General features: G+C 37.4%; 1 protein-coding gene across 1 annotated transcript; it reads right to left on the bottom strand.

Moving 5' to 3' along the window:
- Positions 1–9,280: 9,280 nt before the first annotated feature.
- On the bottom strand, positions 9,281–16,430 carry LOC131900947 (zinc finger protein 431-like; the record flags this gene model as incomplete). The annotated part of the gene is made up of 5 exons (XM_059252255.1): positions 16,392–16,430; positions 11,587–11,713; positions 11,325–11,385; positions 9,890–9,987; positions 9,281–9,384 (listed from the first exon to the last, which is right to left on the bottom strand). Coding segments are annotated over exons 1-5 (429 nt in total), but the record flags the coding sequence as incomplete, so codon positions are not given.
- Between the last annotated feature and the right edge of the window lie 3,070 nt (positions 16,431–19,500).

Below are 19,500 nucleotides of genomic sequence, written 5' to 3' on the forward strand. Positions count from 1 at the left end.
CTGTCAAGAAAGGCAACCTGGGAAAATAAGTTCAGACTGTCCTGATGCTATACAGAAAGGCATCCTGGGAAATAAATTCCAAATGTACTGATGCTAAAAATGCACCCTGGGAATAGAAGTGCAGAATGTAATGATGTTCCCGAGAAAGGCATCCTGTTAAATGAAATCCTTATGTAGTGATGTTGTAGAGAAAGGTATCCTGGGAAATGAAGACAAGAATATACTAAAGCTATAAAGAAAGTCATTCGTGTAAATGGAGTCCACTATGTAACGATGCTCTAAAGAAAGGCAATGCTGGGTAATATAGTTTGAAATGTAATGATGCTCTAGAGCAAAGCATCCTGGGAAATGAAGTCCAGAATGTAATAATTTTGTAGAGATTGGGACTCTGGGAAATGAAGTCCCAAAACAAGTGATTCTGTAGAGAAAGACATCCTGGGAACTAAAGTCTGAATGTACTGATGCTAAAAAGAAAGGCATCCTGGGAAATGAATCCAGAATGGACTCATGCTATAGAGAAATGCAGCCTGGGTAATGCAGTCCAAGATGTAATGACGCTCTAAAAATGGCATCCTGGTAAATGATGCCTAGAATGTAATGATGCTCTAGAGATAGGGACCCTGGGAAATGAAGTGCTACATGTATTATACTATAGAGAAAGACATTCTGGGAAATGAAGTCCAGAATGCACAGATACTCTATAGAAAGGCATCCTGGGAAATGAAGTCCAGAATGTAATGATGCTCTAGGGAAAGGTATCCTACTCAATGAAGTCCAAATGCAGTTATGGTCTAGAGAAAGGCATCCTGGGAAATGAAGTCCATATGAACCATTGCCTATAGGAAAAACCTTCATGGGAAATGAATTCTAAGTGTAGTGATGCTATAAAGAAAGGCATCCTGAGGAATGAAATCCAGAATGTAGTGATGCCTTAAAGAAAGTCATTCTGAGAAATGTAGTTCAAATGTATTGATACTGTAGAGAATAGCATCCTGGGCAATGAAGTCTAGAATACAGTGATGCTCTAGAGAAAGGCATCCTAGGAAATGAAGTCCACATGTATTGGTGCTATAAAGAAAGTATCCTTGGAAATGAAGTCCAAATGTACTGATTCTGTACATAAAGGTATGCTCGGGAAGTGAAGTTTGAAGCATATGGATGGTATAAAGAGGAAACAATAAGTTTAGTTCTGATCCAAAAGGCATGATGGGAAATGTAGTTTGGAATAGATGGACAATACAGAGAAAAGCATCCTGGGAAATGTAGTCCAATACACAGTGATGGTATAAGAAAAAAGCAATCTAGGAAATCATCCAAGAAGCATGATGAGAAATGGAGTTTCTAATACATGACAAATAAAGAAAAGCAACCTGGGAAATGAAGTCCAAAAACGTAGAAACACATAAACCTACCCTAATCCTAAGCCTAACCCTAACATCCGGACACTGACTGCCTAACCCTTACTCCTACACTCACACTGCTGAAGCACTACAACCCTGCAGAATGTCAAGACCATATTCTGAAGGCACTAGACACAAGAAAAAGAAAAGATGAAACCTGGTAAATGAAGTCCAGAGTGTCATCATGATATAGAGAAAGGCATCCTGGGAAATGAAGTCAAGAATATACAGATTATGTAGAGATACTCATCCAGGGAAATTAATTCAATAATGTAGTGATGCTGTAGAGAAAGTCATCCTGGGAAATGAACTCCAACATTTATGATGCTGTAAAGAAAGGCATCCTGGGAAATGAAGTCCATAATGTAGTGATGGTATAGAGAAAGTCATCTTGAGAAAGGAAGTCCTACATGTACTGATGCTGTAGATAAAAACATCCTGGGAAATGGAGTCCAAAGCATTCTGATGCAAAAACAGAAAACAGGAAGTTTCCTACCAACTCATGAACCAAGATGGAAAATGTAGTTTCTAGTACAATGACGATGTAGAGAGAAAGGCATCCTGGGAGATGAAGTCCACAACTAGGAGACAACTAACCCTAATCCTAATACTGACCCTGACCCTAACCCCAATATAACCCTAATCCTAACCCTAAATGTAACCATAACTGTACCGAAAACTCCCCCTAACCTAACCCTAAAAGCCTAAAACCCTAACCATAACCAGAACCCACTGACCATTACCTGTGACCCTAACACTAACCCTAAAAACAATCTAACCCTAAACCCCTGACCCTAACCCTAAAAACTCATAACCCTTAACCCTAACCCTAACCCCCTGACCCTAAACCCTGGCCAAATCACTAAATGTAACCCTTAATCCTAACAATAAACCTAACACAGTAACTCTAACCGTAACAACCTCACCCTAAACCCCTGAACATGATGCCTGACCCTATTCCCCATCATCACACTGTTGAGGTACCACAAACCTGCAGAAGGTCAGGTCACCTGCTGAGGCCCTACACCTGCTGAGGGCCCTGGACAACTGCTGAAGAAAGGGGAAAACTCCTCAGGATACAGGACACCTGGGAAAAGAAGTCCAGAACATCATGGTGCTATGGAAAAAGGCATCCTGGGAAATGAAGTCCAGAGTACAGTGATGCTGTAAAGAAAGGCATCCTGGGAAATGGAGTGCAAAATATAGTAATGTTGTAGAGAAAAATATACTGGGAAATGAAGTCCAGAATGCAGTGATGCTCTAGAGAAAGGCATGCTGGGAAATGAAGTCCAAATGTACTGATGCTGTAGAAAAAAGACATCCTAGGAAATGAAGTCCAGAATTTAGTGCTGCCACATAGAAAGTCGTTCTGGGAAATGAAGTCCATATATCGTGATGCTCTAGGGAAAGACATCCTGAGAAAAAAAAGTCCAAATGTAGTAATGCTATATAGAAAGACATCCAGGGAAATGAAGTACAAAATGTCATGGTGCTATTGAAAAAGTCATCCTGGGATTTGAAGTCCATATATAATGATGCTATACAAAAAGGCATCCTGAAAATGAAGTACAGAATGTTGTGATTCTGTAGATAAAGGCATCCTGGGAAATGAAGTGGATAATATAGTAATGCTATAGAGAAAAATATGTTGGGAAATGAAGTCTCAAATATCATGGTGCCATGGAGAAAGGCATCTTGGGAAATGAAGTTCAAATGTACTGAGACCATAGAGAAACACATTCTGGGAAATAAATTCAGAATTACTGATGCTCTAGAGAAAGTCATCCTGGAAACAAAGTCCAATATGTAGTGATGCTGTAGAGATATGCATCTTAGAAAATAAAGTCCAAATGTACTGATGCTATAGAGAAAGGAATCTTGGGAAATGAAGTCCAGAACATAGTGAGCCTCTACAGAAAGGCATCCTGGGAAATGAAGTCCATATGTAGTGAAGCTCTAGGGAAAGGCATCCTAAGAAATGAAGCCAGAGTGTACTCATGCTGTGAAGGAAGGCATCCTGGGAAATGTAGTCCAGAATGTACTGATGCTATTCTTCTGCCATGATGTGTATGTAGCAGTGAGAAGACAACTTATGTGTCTGCTATCTATTCATCCTATGTGAGTTCCAGAGATGAAAGCCAGGGAATCACTTGTTTGCCAGTTACCTAAATGGCACCTATATGTGTTTTGAAATTATTTATGTATGTGTCGGCATGTGAATGTCCATAGGCCACACCAGAAGTGTAGAAATAAGAGGAAGATTTGTAGGAGCAATATGGGTTCCTGGAGTATGAATTCAGGACACCAGGCTTAGCATCAACCACCTTTACTCACAGAAACTACTCTCTGACACTGATTTGTTGTTTGGAGAAAGTGTTATGAAAAAATTTTTGGTCCTAAGAATAAACTAAGTCATTCAACATGCAAGAAAAAGAAAAAAAGAGATATGAGTATATCATTTTTATTCACAAATAATATTTATTAGTCAATGTCTCCTATTTTCATTATCTTTAAAAGAAAATATGTTTTCAATCAGAAAAAAATAATATTTTACTGTTTTAATCTTCAGTTAATCTTATTTAAGCATCAATGAGACAGCTCTGTTAGAAATGTCTGTGTTGCACAAGACTGTGACCTCATCTTGATCACCATGTGAAGATGGAAAAAAGTAGACCCCACAAAGTTGTCTTCTATTCTTCATATTTCTGTCATCGCCTAAAAACCCATAGTCACATCACACACACACACACACACACACACACACACACACACACACACACACACCAGATTTTTTTAAGTAAATGTCACTGCTATTACATTATCTGGCATCTCTATAATTCTCTTTGAAGGCAATACTTCAAGGTATTATGCCAAATGGATAACTGTTGAGGACATGAAGATGCATGGAACCTCAAATAATATATACATATACATAATACATCAAGTTCTTTTGTAAAATGTTCAGTTGATTACTAATTAACTTAAATTATTAAATCTCTTCCAGATAGATGAAAATGTTTCTTTGGATACACACATAAGTATTTAATGTTTTTATATAATCTATTAAGTATTTTAACATTAATATTGTTAAAATATTTTGAGAAAATAACAATTATTGGAAGTAAATAATCTACCCTTTGACTTGTTCTAAGACTGACACATGTAGATTATGAATTTATATAATATCCATGACTAATAACTGACATTCAAGATAGTCTCTCACATTCATTTGTTGATCTGAGAAACTGCTATGAACAAATGTTTGGTCCTCAGAATAAACTAAATAAATTCAGATGCAATAAAATGGGGAAAAAAAGAGATAGCTATATATCATTTTCATTTGCAAATAGGATTTATCATTCAATTTCTCCTACTTTGCATTATCTTTCAAGGAAAATGTTTACAATCTGAAAAGATGGTATTTTATTGATTTAATATTACAACTAATTTTATTTCAGCATCAGAGAGACAGCTGTGGTGGAAATGTCTTTCTTGTGCATGTCTGTAATGTAATGTTGATCACCATATGAAGTTGGACAAAAGTAGACCCCACAAAATAAATCTCATTGCTATTACATTATCTGGCATCTCTGGATGATTCCCTTAGAAGACAATACTTTGGGATGATGTGCCAACTGCATAACAGATGAGGACATGAAGATGCATAGGACTTTAAATAATGTATACATATTCATTGCACATTAATTTTATTGTGAAATATAGAGTTGATTACTGACTCCCTTAAATTATTACATCTCTTCCAGATAGATGAAAATGTTTCTTTGGATACATACATGAAATATTTAATGATTTATTCTCTCTTAATTATTTTAAAATTAACTTCATTAAAATGTATTTGTAAGTAAAAAGTTTCCAACAACTCTGAGTTTGGTCCCAGATTTTGGCACCAAAACATGAGCTTTGCAAATCTGAGGAAAGGTATCCTGACTACCTGAGAGTCAGAAAGCACTTTGAGCTGCTTAGCACAGCTCTGATAGCTGGAACTGCAAAAAGACAATTCAGTCCTAGAGGGCAAGGTATCCCAGACACCTCAAGCTGCTCAAAACAACAACTCTGCCCGGCAGGTGTCTTGGAAACCTGGAGCTGTTTAGCCCAACCCTGGAGGGAAGATTTTCTGACTTCTCAGGAAAGTCAGGCCTGGAAGTACTTCAGTAGGGAAGGGTATCCTGACTCTTTGGAAAAGTCAAGCTATACCTGGTGTGATGGGTGATGGTCTCCCTGCAGGATATAGCAGTCCTCCTCCTCTCCTGGAGACCCACTACAGCTGAGCTTTGTTCAGCACCCTCTTAAGGGGGCTTCCTAGCAAAGCCCTGCTTTTCTGGCCAAAGAAATTACAAAAATGTAGCAATCTCCTCTGGCTCAGGACAAAAGGGTTACTTTTCAGGTCTTTTGCTCTGTCTTCTGCTCAGCTCCCCCTTGCTCAATGCACTTGAAACATATCAGCAAGGTACTTTTGTTCAGCTCCTCCTTGCTCAATCCATTATGGTATATCTTAGTAAGGTTCTTCTATTCAGCTCCCCCTTGCTCAAAACAACTTGGGACATCCCAATAAGGTTCTTCCGTGCACCAGTGAATGAAGCTCTTCACACCCAAAACACTTTTGAGATTTTTTGGTAGGAGGAGACCAGGAGAGTAGCTGCTTCTTCTACCAGGGTGGAGAGGACAATTGACCAGGCAGGGCAGTTTATATAGGATGTTTTGGGGATGGAGTCAACCAATCAGTATTTTTTCTGCCCAGTGTTTGGCCAGTTTTGTGGGCTAGGACAAAGATGGTCCTGATTACAGGAAAAAATTGTTTTCCTTTCACTGGTCTTTCTTGGCTTTTTGACACTACCTTTAAGGGGAGGGCACATTTATTTCACTGACTCTGATTCTAGAGACCAAGAGTGTTATTTTGGCACCAGTTTCAGAGTCAGGGCATGTTTCCTTAGTTCATTTCTCTGGCTCAGGTCCAAAACATAAGTTGTGTTTCTTTCCCTGGTTCTGAGCCCTATGGACAGGATTCTACTATCCTATTCTGTGATTGGTTAGTTTCACAAGTGAGTTGGCCAGGGGCAGAGATGGCACTCATTTGAGCCAAACTGTGCTTTTTTTAAACTAGCCTTATCTGTGTCATCTTTCCCTAATTCTGGGCTCCAGGGTCATTGTGGGTTTCTTTACCCATCCTCCTTTCCCTACACTTTTGACAAAACAACAATCATTGAAAGCACATCATCTACCATTAGACTTGTTCTTAGGAGACTGACACACAAGGATCATGAATTCTAATGTATCCATGACTAATTACGGACATTCAAACCAAGCAGATAACAAACAACATTTCAAGGGAATTTATGAAAAAAATATTAAAAATAAAACCATTTCAAACATCCACCACCGTTTCACAAACACCCTTACTTGAAAAGTGTGATCACATACTGCCTGAGAGTTAAATAAAAATGAACCACTTAGATGATAGTCATCCCATTCTATACAAGGCAGCAGATAAGTACCTCTGAATAAGTGAAAGTGCCAAAGAAGGTGAACAAAAGCCACAGAATGAATATAAGGACCACAAAATAAACTTTACTAATTGAATTTGCCTTATATCCCACACTTCAGTATCTTACTCAAATGTTGCCAAATAGAAGCTACAATGGGATCTTCATATCAGTCTTAAGTTAACTTGGTTAATAATTTATTTACTTCAAATCTACAACAAAAGACTTAAACAAGGTTTTTTTCCATGAAACTGAAAACAATTGTGTTATTTAAAGTTTTAACCAAATTGTTTACATAAATAGTTTTCTTTTATATGAGTACCTATCTATTTTCTTATATCAAGAGAATATAAAAAGCTTTAAAATATTGACAGGGATAGAGACATGATCAAGCTTTTAACACAAGTTCATTACCTGGACCAAGATCAGGTTTTGGATGACTTCCAGTAATTCTTGCAAGAAGCTCCAAGGGTCTAACCTTCTTGGGAACCAGAATGAACATTCATATACCCAGAGGAAAACAGACAGACAGACAGACACACACACACAAACACACACACACGTAGCATAATTAAAATAAAAGCAAATCTTTAAACTAATTTTTAATCATGAATGTTTTTCTATTATAATTTTGGTAACATGGGTTTTGAGGAATCTAAAGGATTACAGAGTTTTTATCCATCATGAATTAGTCCATATACCAGAAAGCAAGCATGTAGGCTTGAAGTCAGAGTACTCTATCATTTTCTGGCTGTGAAAATATTTGAGAAGATTTAGAAAATGGTACCCTGCTGGAAGAAATCAGTTTTGAGGGTTGGCCTGAGTATTTACATATGCACACCATTTACAATTTACACTTTCTGCTTTCTGCTGCAGGACAAGAATGTGAATTCTTAGCTGCCTGCTTTGGCTGCCATGTCTGACACTTGTTTCCATGCCACTTTTACAGGGTTCATATATTGCTCTGGAACCAAGGGCCAAATTAAATCCTTTTCTCAGTTCACTTAGATATGATCCATTACCAAAGCAATAGAAAAGCAATGATACACATCTATCAAATTTTACACCAGAATTTATTATTTCATGTATTTGAAGAGAAGTGTCTTCTAGAAGTGTGTAGGCCAGTTAGCCTTCAAAAGCAGAAACTCAAAAAGATGGAAAGTGATGGGCACGGTAGTGCACACCCTTAATGCCAGTACTCAGGAGTCAGAGGCATGTGGCTCTTTTTCAGTTTGAGGCCAGCCTGCTCTACAAAATGAGTTCCAGGACAGCCAGGGATATGTAAAGACCCTGTCTCAGTTACCTTATCATTTAAATTTATAGGCCTTTTGTCCATATTAGTTGACATGTGTAAACAAAATAAGAAGAGACATTATAATGCTTGAACAGATTGTTGACTGTTTAGATTTTTTTTCCAAAATAATTAATTTTGTGTAATTGAATGTAAGTATGTGGCCCGAAATCATAACAATTCATATATATTCAGATTGCCTTTGGTATGAGTTTTTTTCAGAACCTCAAAGTCTAGTGTTATATGCAAAGACTTTAAGAGACCAATTACACACTAAACTACAGTTTTAGGGTTGCTCTGTGTTGTGACTAGGCATTACCACATTGATTACATTCTTAGGGTTTTTCTCCAGTATGTGTTATTTAATATACTTGAAGATGACTGGGCTGTGCTAAGGCTTTACCACACTGTTTACATTCATATGGTTTCTCTCAATTATGTGTTCTTTCATTAAATTGAAGAGCACTATGATGAACAAAGGCTTTACCACAGTGATCACAATTGTATGCTTCACTCCAGTATGCGTTATATTATAATTTTTAGATGAGAGTGATGACCAAAGGATTGTAGAACACTGATTACATTCATAGGGTTTCTTTCCAATAGGTGTAATTTCATGCCTTTGAAGATGACAGTGTTGTGCAAAGGCTTTTTCCCACTGATTACATTCATAGAGTTTCTCTCCAATACGTGTTTTTGTATGCCTTTGAAGTTCACTATTACATACAAGGGCTTTAACACATTGTTTACATTCATAGGGTTTTTCTCCCATGTGTACTTTCATGCAATTAAAGAGCATTGTGAGAAACAAAGGCTTTACCACACTGATTACATTCATAGGGTTACTCTCCAGTAAGTGTTCTTTTATGTACATGAAGATAACTAGGCTGTGCAAAGGTTTTACCACATTGTTTACATTCATAGTATTTGTCTCCAGTATGTATTCTTTCATGCCTTTGAAGATGAGAGTGACAAGCAAAGGCTTTACCACACTGATTACATTTATAGGGTTTCTCTCCTGTATGTGTTCTTTTGTGTACTTGAAGATTATATGACTGTATAAAGGCTTTACCACATTGATTACATTCATAGGGTTTCTCTCCAGTATGTGTTCTTTTATGCCTTTGAAGATCACTCTGTCGAGCAAAGGCTTTACCACACTGATTACATTTATACGGTTTCTCTCCAGTATGTGTTCTTTCATGCTGTTGAAGAGCACTGTGTTGAGCAAAGGCTTTACCACACTGATAGCATTTATAGGGTTTCTCTCCTGTATGTGTTCTTTTGTGTACTTGAAGATGACTGGAATGTCCAAAAGCTTTACCACATTGTTTACATTCAAAGGGGTTTCTCTCCAGTATGTGTTCTTTTATGTACTTGAAGATGACTGAAATATACAAAAGCTTTACCACATTGTTTACATTTATTGGGTTTCTCTCTAGTATGTGTTCTTGCATGCAAATAAAGAGCACTGTGTTGAGCAAAGGCTTTACCACACTGATTACATTTATAGGGTTTCTCTTCTGTATGTATTCTTTTGTGTACTTGAAGATTATATGGCTGTGTAAAGGCTTTACCACATTGATTACATTCATATGGTTTCTCTCCAGTATGTGTTCTTTTATGTACTTGAAGATGAGTGGGGTGTGCAAAGGCTTTGCCATAATGATTATATTCATAAGGTTTCTCTCCAGTATGTGTTTTTTCATGCCTTTGAGGATGACTATGATATTCAAAGGATTTACCACACTCAATATATTCATATGATTTCTCTGTAGTATGACTTCTTTCATGCCTGCAAGAATAATTGAAACATTTAAAAGCTTTACTTCATTCATTACATTGTTGAGTATTTATATCTTCATGAATTAATTTTACAATTTGGTCTAAGTATAAAGAGAACTGAGATCTTAAGGTTTTAACATGTTGTTTAGAGTCATGTTGTTCCCCTGCATTAAGGATGACTTTGCATATTTGAATATGCCTTGATGGTAAGAGCCTTTATTACTTGGCTAATATTTGTGGCATCATTGTTCTCTGTGGTTTTTAACATGTTTGAAGAGAACTGGGAGAATTTGGACATTTATGCCCCTTGTTCCATTGAGAAAGTTACTTATATTGTGAGTCATGCTACATTTTCAATGTGAACCAGGACAAACAGAAGCATTTACACAGTCCTAGAACTCTTTGGGCCTTTCTAGGGTATGTTTGTTGATATATTCTCAATGAAGCTGGAAAACCAATTGTTTGTAAACTTGAATCACATTCAACAAGTTTACTCAACATTGGACTACTACATGTCTTGTAAGTGTTCTGAGATTGAGAGATGTACATTGCTTCTTCCATGTCCTTATGTTTTTATGGCTGGTATTCAAAGTGACATATAATATAACTATTAAAGAAAGAATAACACCAAGAATATTTCCACATTTCATTTACAGTTGGACTTTCTGTTCCTCATCAACATGTGGTATAGGGAATAATGTTTCTCTACAACAACCACCACTTTACTCTTGACTCTAACTACCTATTTAACTAAAATTAGCAAAGACAGAACAACTATACGAGTAACTATACTATGGACTATTTGCTTATTACAAGGTTGTGTATATATTCTTATCACATATTCAATGAGTATATCTTTTGTAATATGAAATACTTTGAAACTAAATGGATTGCCATTTGTACAGCATAGTTTTGATGATGCTATTATTCAAATGGTGATTTGTCATAGGCATTTTTTGTCTTCCTTCTTTTTTTTTAAAGATTTATTTATTTATTATGTATACAGTGTTCTGTCTGCATATACACCTGCAGGTTAGAAGAGGGCACCAGATCTCATTATGGATGGTTGTGAGCCACCATGTGGTTGCTGGGAATTGAACTCATGACCTCTGGAAGAGCAGCCAGTGCTCTTAACCTCTGAGCCATCTCTCCAGCCCCTTGTCTTCCTTCTTAAAAGAATCACTTGCAAACACAATTCACTTACCTGCCATGTGTCTTTATGAGCATTTAGTGATCATCAATGCATTTTAAGCTGTAATTATTTACACTGTTTCATTTAATTAAAACATCCATATAAATTATGTATATCCAGAGGCCCATTTCTATGAGCCTTTACAAGAAAATTACCTTCCATGTTTTTGAGAACTTTGACAATGTTCTTCAACTTCAAGATTTTCCCAGTTGTAGCCTAAAACATAGGACAAGAAAATGTATGAAATACGACAGGATACTGAAAATTTTACATTACTACCTTCAGAGATCCTTAGAACCAAATCTGATTTATTCACCTTGTTTTTCCTCATTCTCAAACAGAATTGCAGAAGAGCGTCAATAACTAAGAAACTGTTGTCCCTTTATTTAAAATGTGGAGGAAAATTTATAGTGTTACCTATAGCTGTGAGGTTCATATAGGTCTCCAGCATCACATCTTTGTAGAGATTCTTCTGTGAAGGATCCATCAATGCCCATTCTTCCTGAGTGATGTCGACATGCACCTCATTATAGGTCACTGCATTCTAAAATATGTCATACATAAATATGCCAACCATATGTATAAAACAAAAAGCATGATACAACATTGTAAATGTGTGCTTCTTTGAGAATATAGCCACATAATTCTGCTTATAGCTACACAAATTCTATAACTCAGACATTACAATGAAATCAAATTACTTCACAAATAAACTGAATAGGAGGTTGACCTCTATTATTTCTGAATGCTCTGAACAGGATATCACCATGCAAGAGAAATGCCTATTAACAGAGATAGAGAGACAAGCAAACACTTCAACAGTGCTGAGTCCCCATCAGAGAAATTGTGTGAACAATTATTAACAACAAAGAAGACTTGTAAGCTGAGTATATCGGCTCACGCCTTTAATCCCAGAACTTAGAAGGTAGAAGCAGGTATATGTGCTTCTGAGGTGAAAGTTAGCCTCATCTATGCTAACTGCATCTGCACTGAATCTTCCATTCAAAAAACAAAAAAGATAAGATGAACTCAGAGATTTTTGTTTTCAGAAGATCCTACAAAGAGTTTGGCATTTACTCCAGTTCTCTATTCATTTTCCAGAAACATGAATTGCTCCAGTTTAAACTGTACATTAATAAATCTTACTAAAAGGAACTGTGCATTTAAAGAGCTACAAATAGAAAGAAGATAACATTAGCAATATCAATGATGATCATAAATAATCAACACAGGGAAGGAGAGATGGCTCAGAAGTTAAAGAGTTCTTACTGGTCTTGCATATAGATGGGCTCAATTGTCAGAACTTATATGGGGGAATCACACAACTGTTCATTATTCCAAGATTGAGGGTTCTAAGACTCTCTTTGGACTACTGTGAGGACAGGTGTACATGTGGTGCACATCCATGTATATAGACAAAAGAATCATATTCATTAAAAAAAAACATCAAAACAAACACAAAAAGCAAGAAGATTGTCACACAATTGTAATCTAATGACTCAGAAGGCCCAGACACTACATCTAGGAAGAGAATAGTATCTTCTGCTGAATTTCAAATTTGAAACTGGGAGATAAAGCCCAGCAAAACAACATATGCTTGACATGTACAAAAACATGTACTCTAGGACCATCACCCAATAATATATATTAAAAAAACCTGGAATGTTGAACAACCTTTAATCTCAGCATGTGGGAGCAAGAGTCAGATGGATCTCTGAGTTGGAGGCCAACTTGGTTTCAGAGCTACTTTTAGGAGAGTCAGGGCTACTCAGTCAAAGTGTTTCTTCAGAAACAAAAATAGGAACAACAAAATTTTAAAAAACTCAGGCTAGCAAAGTCACTTAGCATTGAATACCAATTCCATCAATTGTATTTTATGTGATTTGATGATACTATCTATACTGGTGATGAAGTCATGGCAGCACAAGAAGGAAGCTGGCTCATTCATTTCAACCACAACATAGTAGAAACATAGAAAAGGAAATGGGTTGAGGCTATAGAAGCACATATCACCAGACCCAATGAGATATTTTATCCAGAGAGGTTCCACAAGTACCACAAAGAAAGTCATCAAGGAGAGACACATGTTCAAATACCTCATCCTATCTTTTACTCAATTAACTTAATCCTCACCCAGGTCACTATAGGCTCAAGGGTCATCCATGAAGAAAATGTGTTTAGTCACTTCAATGATTCTCATAGTCTGCAACTACACTGTTGAAATGTCCAAAGTCTCTTTTGACACTCAAGACAAATTCTTGACTGTGGCATCTTATAAAATCAGAAAACAATTTAAATATTCCCAACATGTGAATGGCACAGAAAACCCATTACCATCCCAAAGTAGAGGAACTAAGACACAGTGAGGAAAGATGGGACCAAGGGAAGACTGAAACCCAGGAGAGCAACCATTGAATCTGGTAGCTCTGTGTCAGAGACATGAGGCTTTATCTTCAAAGGACTTAGATTGCTCTCTTTCTCTACAACTTCCCATACACCTCTCTCTTTGGTTACTTCCTCTATGTATATACAGCTAGCTCTCCATGTAAGATGTCTCATAGCTTAAGTATCTCAACATCTTATGCTCTCAAACTACAACTCAGGTTTCATCTTCATAGTATCATGGGATAAACTCAGACAGTCTTCTTACTGGAGATCTTACCACACCAAACACAGATGCCTATAATAGAGCTGACCTGAAAATGCAGACTAAAAATGTATAATCTTAAATTTTATATCATTCTGGACTCCAGAACCATGTCAACATCAATGATGCCCCAAAATTTGGTTTCTAAGTTTTGATGGCCTCTGCCATGCATAGACCAGAGTTGCAGCAGGACTTGAATAAAGTTGCTTCCTGGGACTGACAATCACTTTGTCTAATCCCTCCATTAACTGAGGGCATATAAGGATAGATTCTTTCCTTCAGGGCACCTTGCTAGGCTTTCAGTGTAGAGTAAGGGCCTTCTTTTTAATGGTGATTATCTCCCTAAACACTCCTGACTGTTCAGCATTTGACTAACTTCTCCAAATTCATAATGCTCTTTTTCTCTACAAACTGTAGAATTTTCATTTATTTATGATCCACCTCTTGATTTTTTTAATGTAGTATTGAATGAATCATAAGTAATAGCTATCCAAGAGAGTCAATGTTCCATATAAGAAATAAGCCCCATTTTTTTTTAATTCTGCCTTACTCAATTTCTTGAGGGCATGGGAAAATAAGAAAAGATAGGGGCCAGACAGAATATTACATAAATGACCTCTATTTTAATTCCCACTGAAATTCTTTGACTCAACCTCCACCATTTGCAATACTTTTAACAATATTTTATTCAAAGTGCTGCAAGAATAACCAAATAAGCTCTATATGCAGCTTTCTATGTCTATTGCCATCTAAATTTTGATATGTTCAACACTCCCCCAAAGTCATCATTCCCACCACCTTTGAACAACAAAATTACTTTTGGTTTACCACATTCTGTTATATCTTGCTTTTTTCATTCTCAGATTCAATACTCTACACAAAAGTACTTCAGGTAACAGACATTCTTATTTGGCTCATTCTGCCACATCACAATCCATCATTGTGGGTGTTTAGGATAGAAATTCAATCTAGCAACTGAAGGCAAACCCATGAGGAATCTTTCTTTCCAGGCTTTCTCTCTAACATAGTCATTGTCTTATGCCAAGCTTGCTGTCTTACCTAGTGCAGGCCAACTTTCTTAGGGATATTGCAGGCTCAGTGGAAGGGCCATCACCTATAAATCATCAATCAACAAAATCTCTCACAGACTTAACAACTAGGACTTCTGAGGGGGCACATCCTCCACAGATGTTCCCAAATGTGACTGTGAGCTCTGAAATGTGACATCTGAAAGTAACTAGGACGCAAAGACAATAATATATGAGACTTTACAAACCCAAATCCAATGAATCAACTACATCAATAACTTAAATAGTAAAAAAATAAATAAATGATAATAAAAAGTAGCAAAACAGATACACCAAGAAATGAAGAAATAAAAGTTTCTGAGATGAAGAAGAGAAAACTAAAATTGTTTCTCCATAGAAAATCTCCAAATGAAAAATCTAAGGAGACCCTAACATAATGTAGTAATTTTTCATAAAATAAAAATAAGTGAAGTTCCATCATTTGCCAGAGAAACAATATAACCATATTATAACTAATAAAAAAAAACTCACAACACAGATGATACCACTGATAAGAGACAGAAAGACAGACCTTCAAGTAGAACATTGTCCCATGAAAAATAATTATAAGTTTCTAAAAAAATTCAAAATCAGAAAAATCACTGACCACCACTCACCCTGTGCACTCCGTTCTGTCCTTTACCAATAATAGAAAATGGGTTTGGTGAGGAGTCTGTTCCACCAAAATTGGAATCACTCACTTGAAGCCTGATATGCCTACATTGTAGAAAATATTTTGGCTACTAATACTATCTCATTCTCCTTTGATAAAGAAAAGGATGTCTGTTAGAAAATTTAGAAACAATTTTGCTTCCTATGATTGAAGGTTAGATGTAAGCCTGTATCAGATTGAGAAAATGTTTTTTTAAAATAAATGAAAGACAATAGTTTAAATTAAAAATATTGTTTGATTTTATTTTATACTTAAAGCAACATGATTTCTCTAATTGCTTTATAAGGCATAAGAGCTTTTGAAAACAACTCTAGACCCATTGTATGTGTGTATTTGTATGTATGAGAAAGAATATTTTCTATGTGTGTATAGGTGATGGAGCAAAGAGCATGTCAGATCCCCTGGATCTGGAAAAGCAGGTGATTGTAAATCTCTAAATTTGGGTGCTCACATCTGAATTCCCCCAAGAATACTTGCTGAGTGACATTTGCAGCCCAAATACTACTTTTTTCCTCAATAAACTAAATGTCTTTCATAGATCAGCCACAACAGAGGCCTAAATAAGTAAATAAATGATCCCTGGGAACCTAATGAATCAGTATTAAGATGTTGTTAATGGGACCAGGAAGACTATGCACAGACCTTCTTCACTCTCAGAGATCCAATACTCAGAGTTACCCTGAGGGCTGAAACAGAACTCCAGCTGCAGCTTCTCCTCTCCCTTTCCATGTCTCCTGTGGATTTCAAAGACCATCCCCACCTGTCTTTCACTACTCACCTCATATCTGTGTCCCATCACACAACTGGGGTGGATACTCTCTGGTCATTTTCTCACCACATCTTCCAGAAGACCAGTTAGGGTGTCTGCAGACATGTCTACCACATTGTCTCTTTCCCCACACCTGAATTTAAAAGTTGCTCCTATCAGTGGAGTAGAATATCAGAGCCAGCTTACTCTCTTCCCTCTCCATGCCTCCATAGCATCTGAAGATTGTCTCTTTTGCATTTCTCTTCTCCCAGTTCCTAACACAACCAAGCATTCTTCCTTGAACATACCAGCCAAGAAGGCCAGGAAAAAGGCAACACTTGTTCAACACACACTCTTACACTCCAGAGAACAAACACAAACTCAGGAACAAAACTCCCATCCAACAAAGATGATGTTATAATCCAGCGCCTAGACCTATTATCACCCTAAACCCAGATGCCTAGCAGAGGAACATAATTAATAAAAGCCAGGGCACTATGTCACCACCAGAACCCAGGTGTCCTACCACAGCAGGCCCTAAATAAACAAAAATAATTGAAATACAAGGGACAATAAACTTAAAACCAAATATATAGTGATAATAGAGCCACTTAAAAGATGAATAAATACTTTACATAAATTCATGAAATCACAAACAAATGAACAATGGGAGGAAACCAATAAATTCCTCCAAGCTAAGAAAATGCAAACAATTGGAGTAAAACAATAAACCTCTTTTTTTTTTTTTGGTTTTTCAAGACAGGGTTTCGCTGTGTATCTTTGTGCCTTTCCTGGAACTCACTTGAAGGCCCAGGGTGGCCTCAAACTCACAGAGATCCACCTGCCTCTGCCTCCCAAGTGATGGGATTAAAGGCGTGCACTGCCACCGCCCGGCCAATAAACCTCTTAAATAAAGCCAAGATAAAGAATACAAATCATTAAAGGATACAAATACAACTGTTTAACAACTGAAAATGGAAATAAAAACAATAAAGAAAACAGAAACTGAGGGAATTCCAGAAATGAGAAATTGAGGATTACAAAGATGAATTACAGAGGCAAGGTTCACCAGCAGAATAGAGAAATGTTAAATGTTAACCTCAGAACAAAACTGCATTTCCCTCTGGGCAGGCTGGTTTAGCAAAAGGTCACAGCTGTTTCTGTGCAAGACCAGCAGGAGTTCATTTGAAGGAGCCCTGGCTTGTTTTCTAACTCAGGGCTGTGACATCACTGTAAATAATTCCATGCTTTCCTTTTCATAACTTCTTTAAAAAAATATTTATACAGTGCTTTGCTTGTATGTGTCTGTGTGATGTGCCTACCAAGGCCAGATGAAAGCAGGAGATGCCTGGGACTAGAATTCAACAAATGGTTAGCGACCATGTGGGTTCTGCAAATGGAACCTGGGTCCTCTACTAAAACACACAGTGCTCTTAATTACTGAGCTGTCAATCTAGCTCCTTTTTTATTTAAAATTTATTTTCATAATTTTTTTAAATAAAATATATTACATCACTCTTTCCTTTTATCACTTCCTTCCATCCCTTCCCAAATACTTTCCAAATTCTCCCTTTTTAAGTGTGGGTGAATAAGTATGCTAACATACATTAATACAATCTGCTGCATCCATATTTATTGGTTTTCTATATATGGATAATCGGCCGACCATGTTGTATTGGCTAAATAATTAAGTAGCCTCATCTTTGTCTGAGGTTAATTCTCTCAGGAGAATTCTACTTTTTATTAAGCATCTGGTAAATGACCCTGACTCGGCTACCTTGGACAGGAAACATAATCAAGAATAGAAAACTTAGGTTGGAAGATTTATACGATCTGAAGAGAAACCACGAAAACACACGAAATATGAACCAATGGCTGAGGGGTCACCAACTGGATCAGGCCCTCTGAGTGGGTGAGACAGTTGATTGGCCTGATCTGTTTGGGAGGCATCCAGGCAGTGGGACCAGGTCCTGTGCTCATTGCATGAGTTGGATGTTTGAAACCTGGGGCCTATGCAGGGTCCCTTGGCTCGGTCTGGGAGGAGGGGACTGGACCTACCTGGACTGAGTCTACCAGGTTGATCTCAATCTGTGGGGAAGGCTTTGCCCTGGAGGGAATGAGGGGCAGGCTGGGGGGAAGGTGAGGGGGGCGGGAGGGGGGAGAACAAGGGAATCTGTGGCTGATATGTAGAACTGAATTGTATCGCAAAATAAAAAAAAAAAAGAAAAAAGAAAACTTAGGTTGGAAAATACTTTACCAGTTAAGAGCACTGAAGATTCTTTCAGAGCATCCAGCTTCCATTACCAGTACATACAGAGACTCACTAATATCTCTAACTCCAGTGTCAGGAGTCCTGACACCATCTCCTCGCTTCCCTGTCCACCAAAAGAAGAGGAGTCTTTGACCATAAAAATTATTTTTCAAGCTGCAAGCGGTAGTACATTCTTTCACTGCCAGCAAACTGGGCACAGAGGCAGGAAGATCATTGTGAGTTTTAAAGCCTGTGCCACAGTCTACACAACACACACACACACACACACACACACACACACACACACACACACACACACAGAGAGAGAGAGAGACAGAGAGAGAACTGAACTACATAAAAGAAAAGGAGCATTGGAGAATTAGAATACAATATCTCTTAAATTCATTTGAAGTGTCTGGCACTGGTGCCCATAAAATCATTTTCAAAAATTAATATGGCCAAGCATGAGAGCACATTCCATTAATTCCAGTCACTGGTAGAAACTGAACATTTGACAGTGGCCACCTCCTTACCATGTGACCTGAACTGCCCATTGTCAGCTGGGTGTTACCCAACCCACCAAGTCATAAAGTCAGACATGCACAGCTACTGTGGGATTGTCTTTCTGTATTCTGTGAATATGTGTTGCTTCCACTGGTTAATAAAGGAGCTGCTATGGCCTATGACAAGGCAGAACAGAATGAAGTGGGTAATCCAAGAGAGATACAGCAAGAAGAAAGGTGGAGTCAGAGGAGATGCTGTGACCCAAAACAGCTGTGATTGTGGTGCACACTTGTAATCCCAGCACTTCTTGAAACATAGAAGGAACAGAATTTCAAGGATTCAAATGAGGTCAAGGTCACTGTTGGCTACCTGACAGCCTGTTGCAAAAAAAAAAAAAAAAAACTCTACTAAATACACAATAGCAATAAAGTCTAACAGAGA

Source organism: Peromyscus eremicus, unplaced genomic scaffold (assembly GCF_949786415.1).
Source record: "Peromyscus eremicus unplaced genomic scaffold, PerEre_H2_v1 PerEre#2#chrX_unloc_1, whole genome shotgun sequence".
Taxonomy (NCBI): Eukaryota; Metazoa; Chordata; class Mammalia; order Rodentia; family Cricetidae; genus Peromyscus; species Peromyscus eremicus.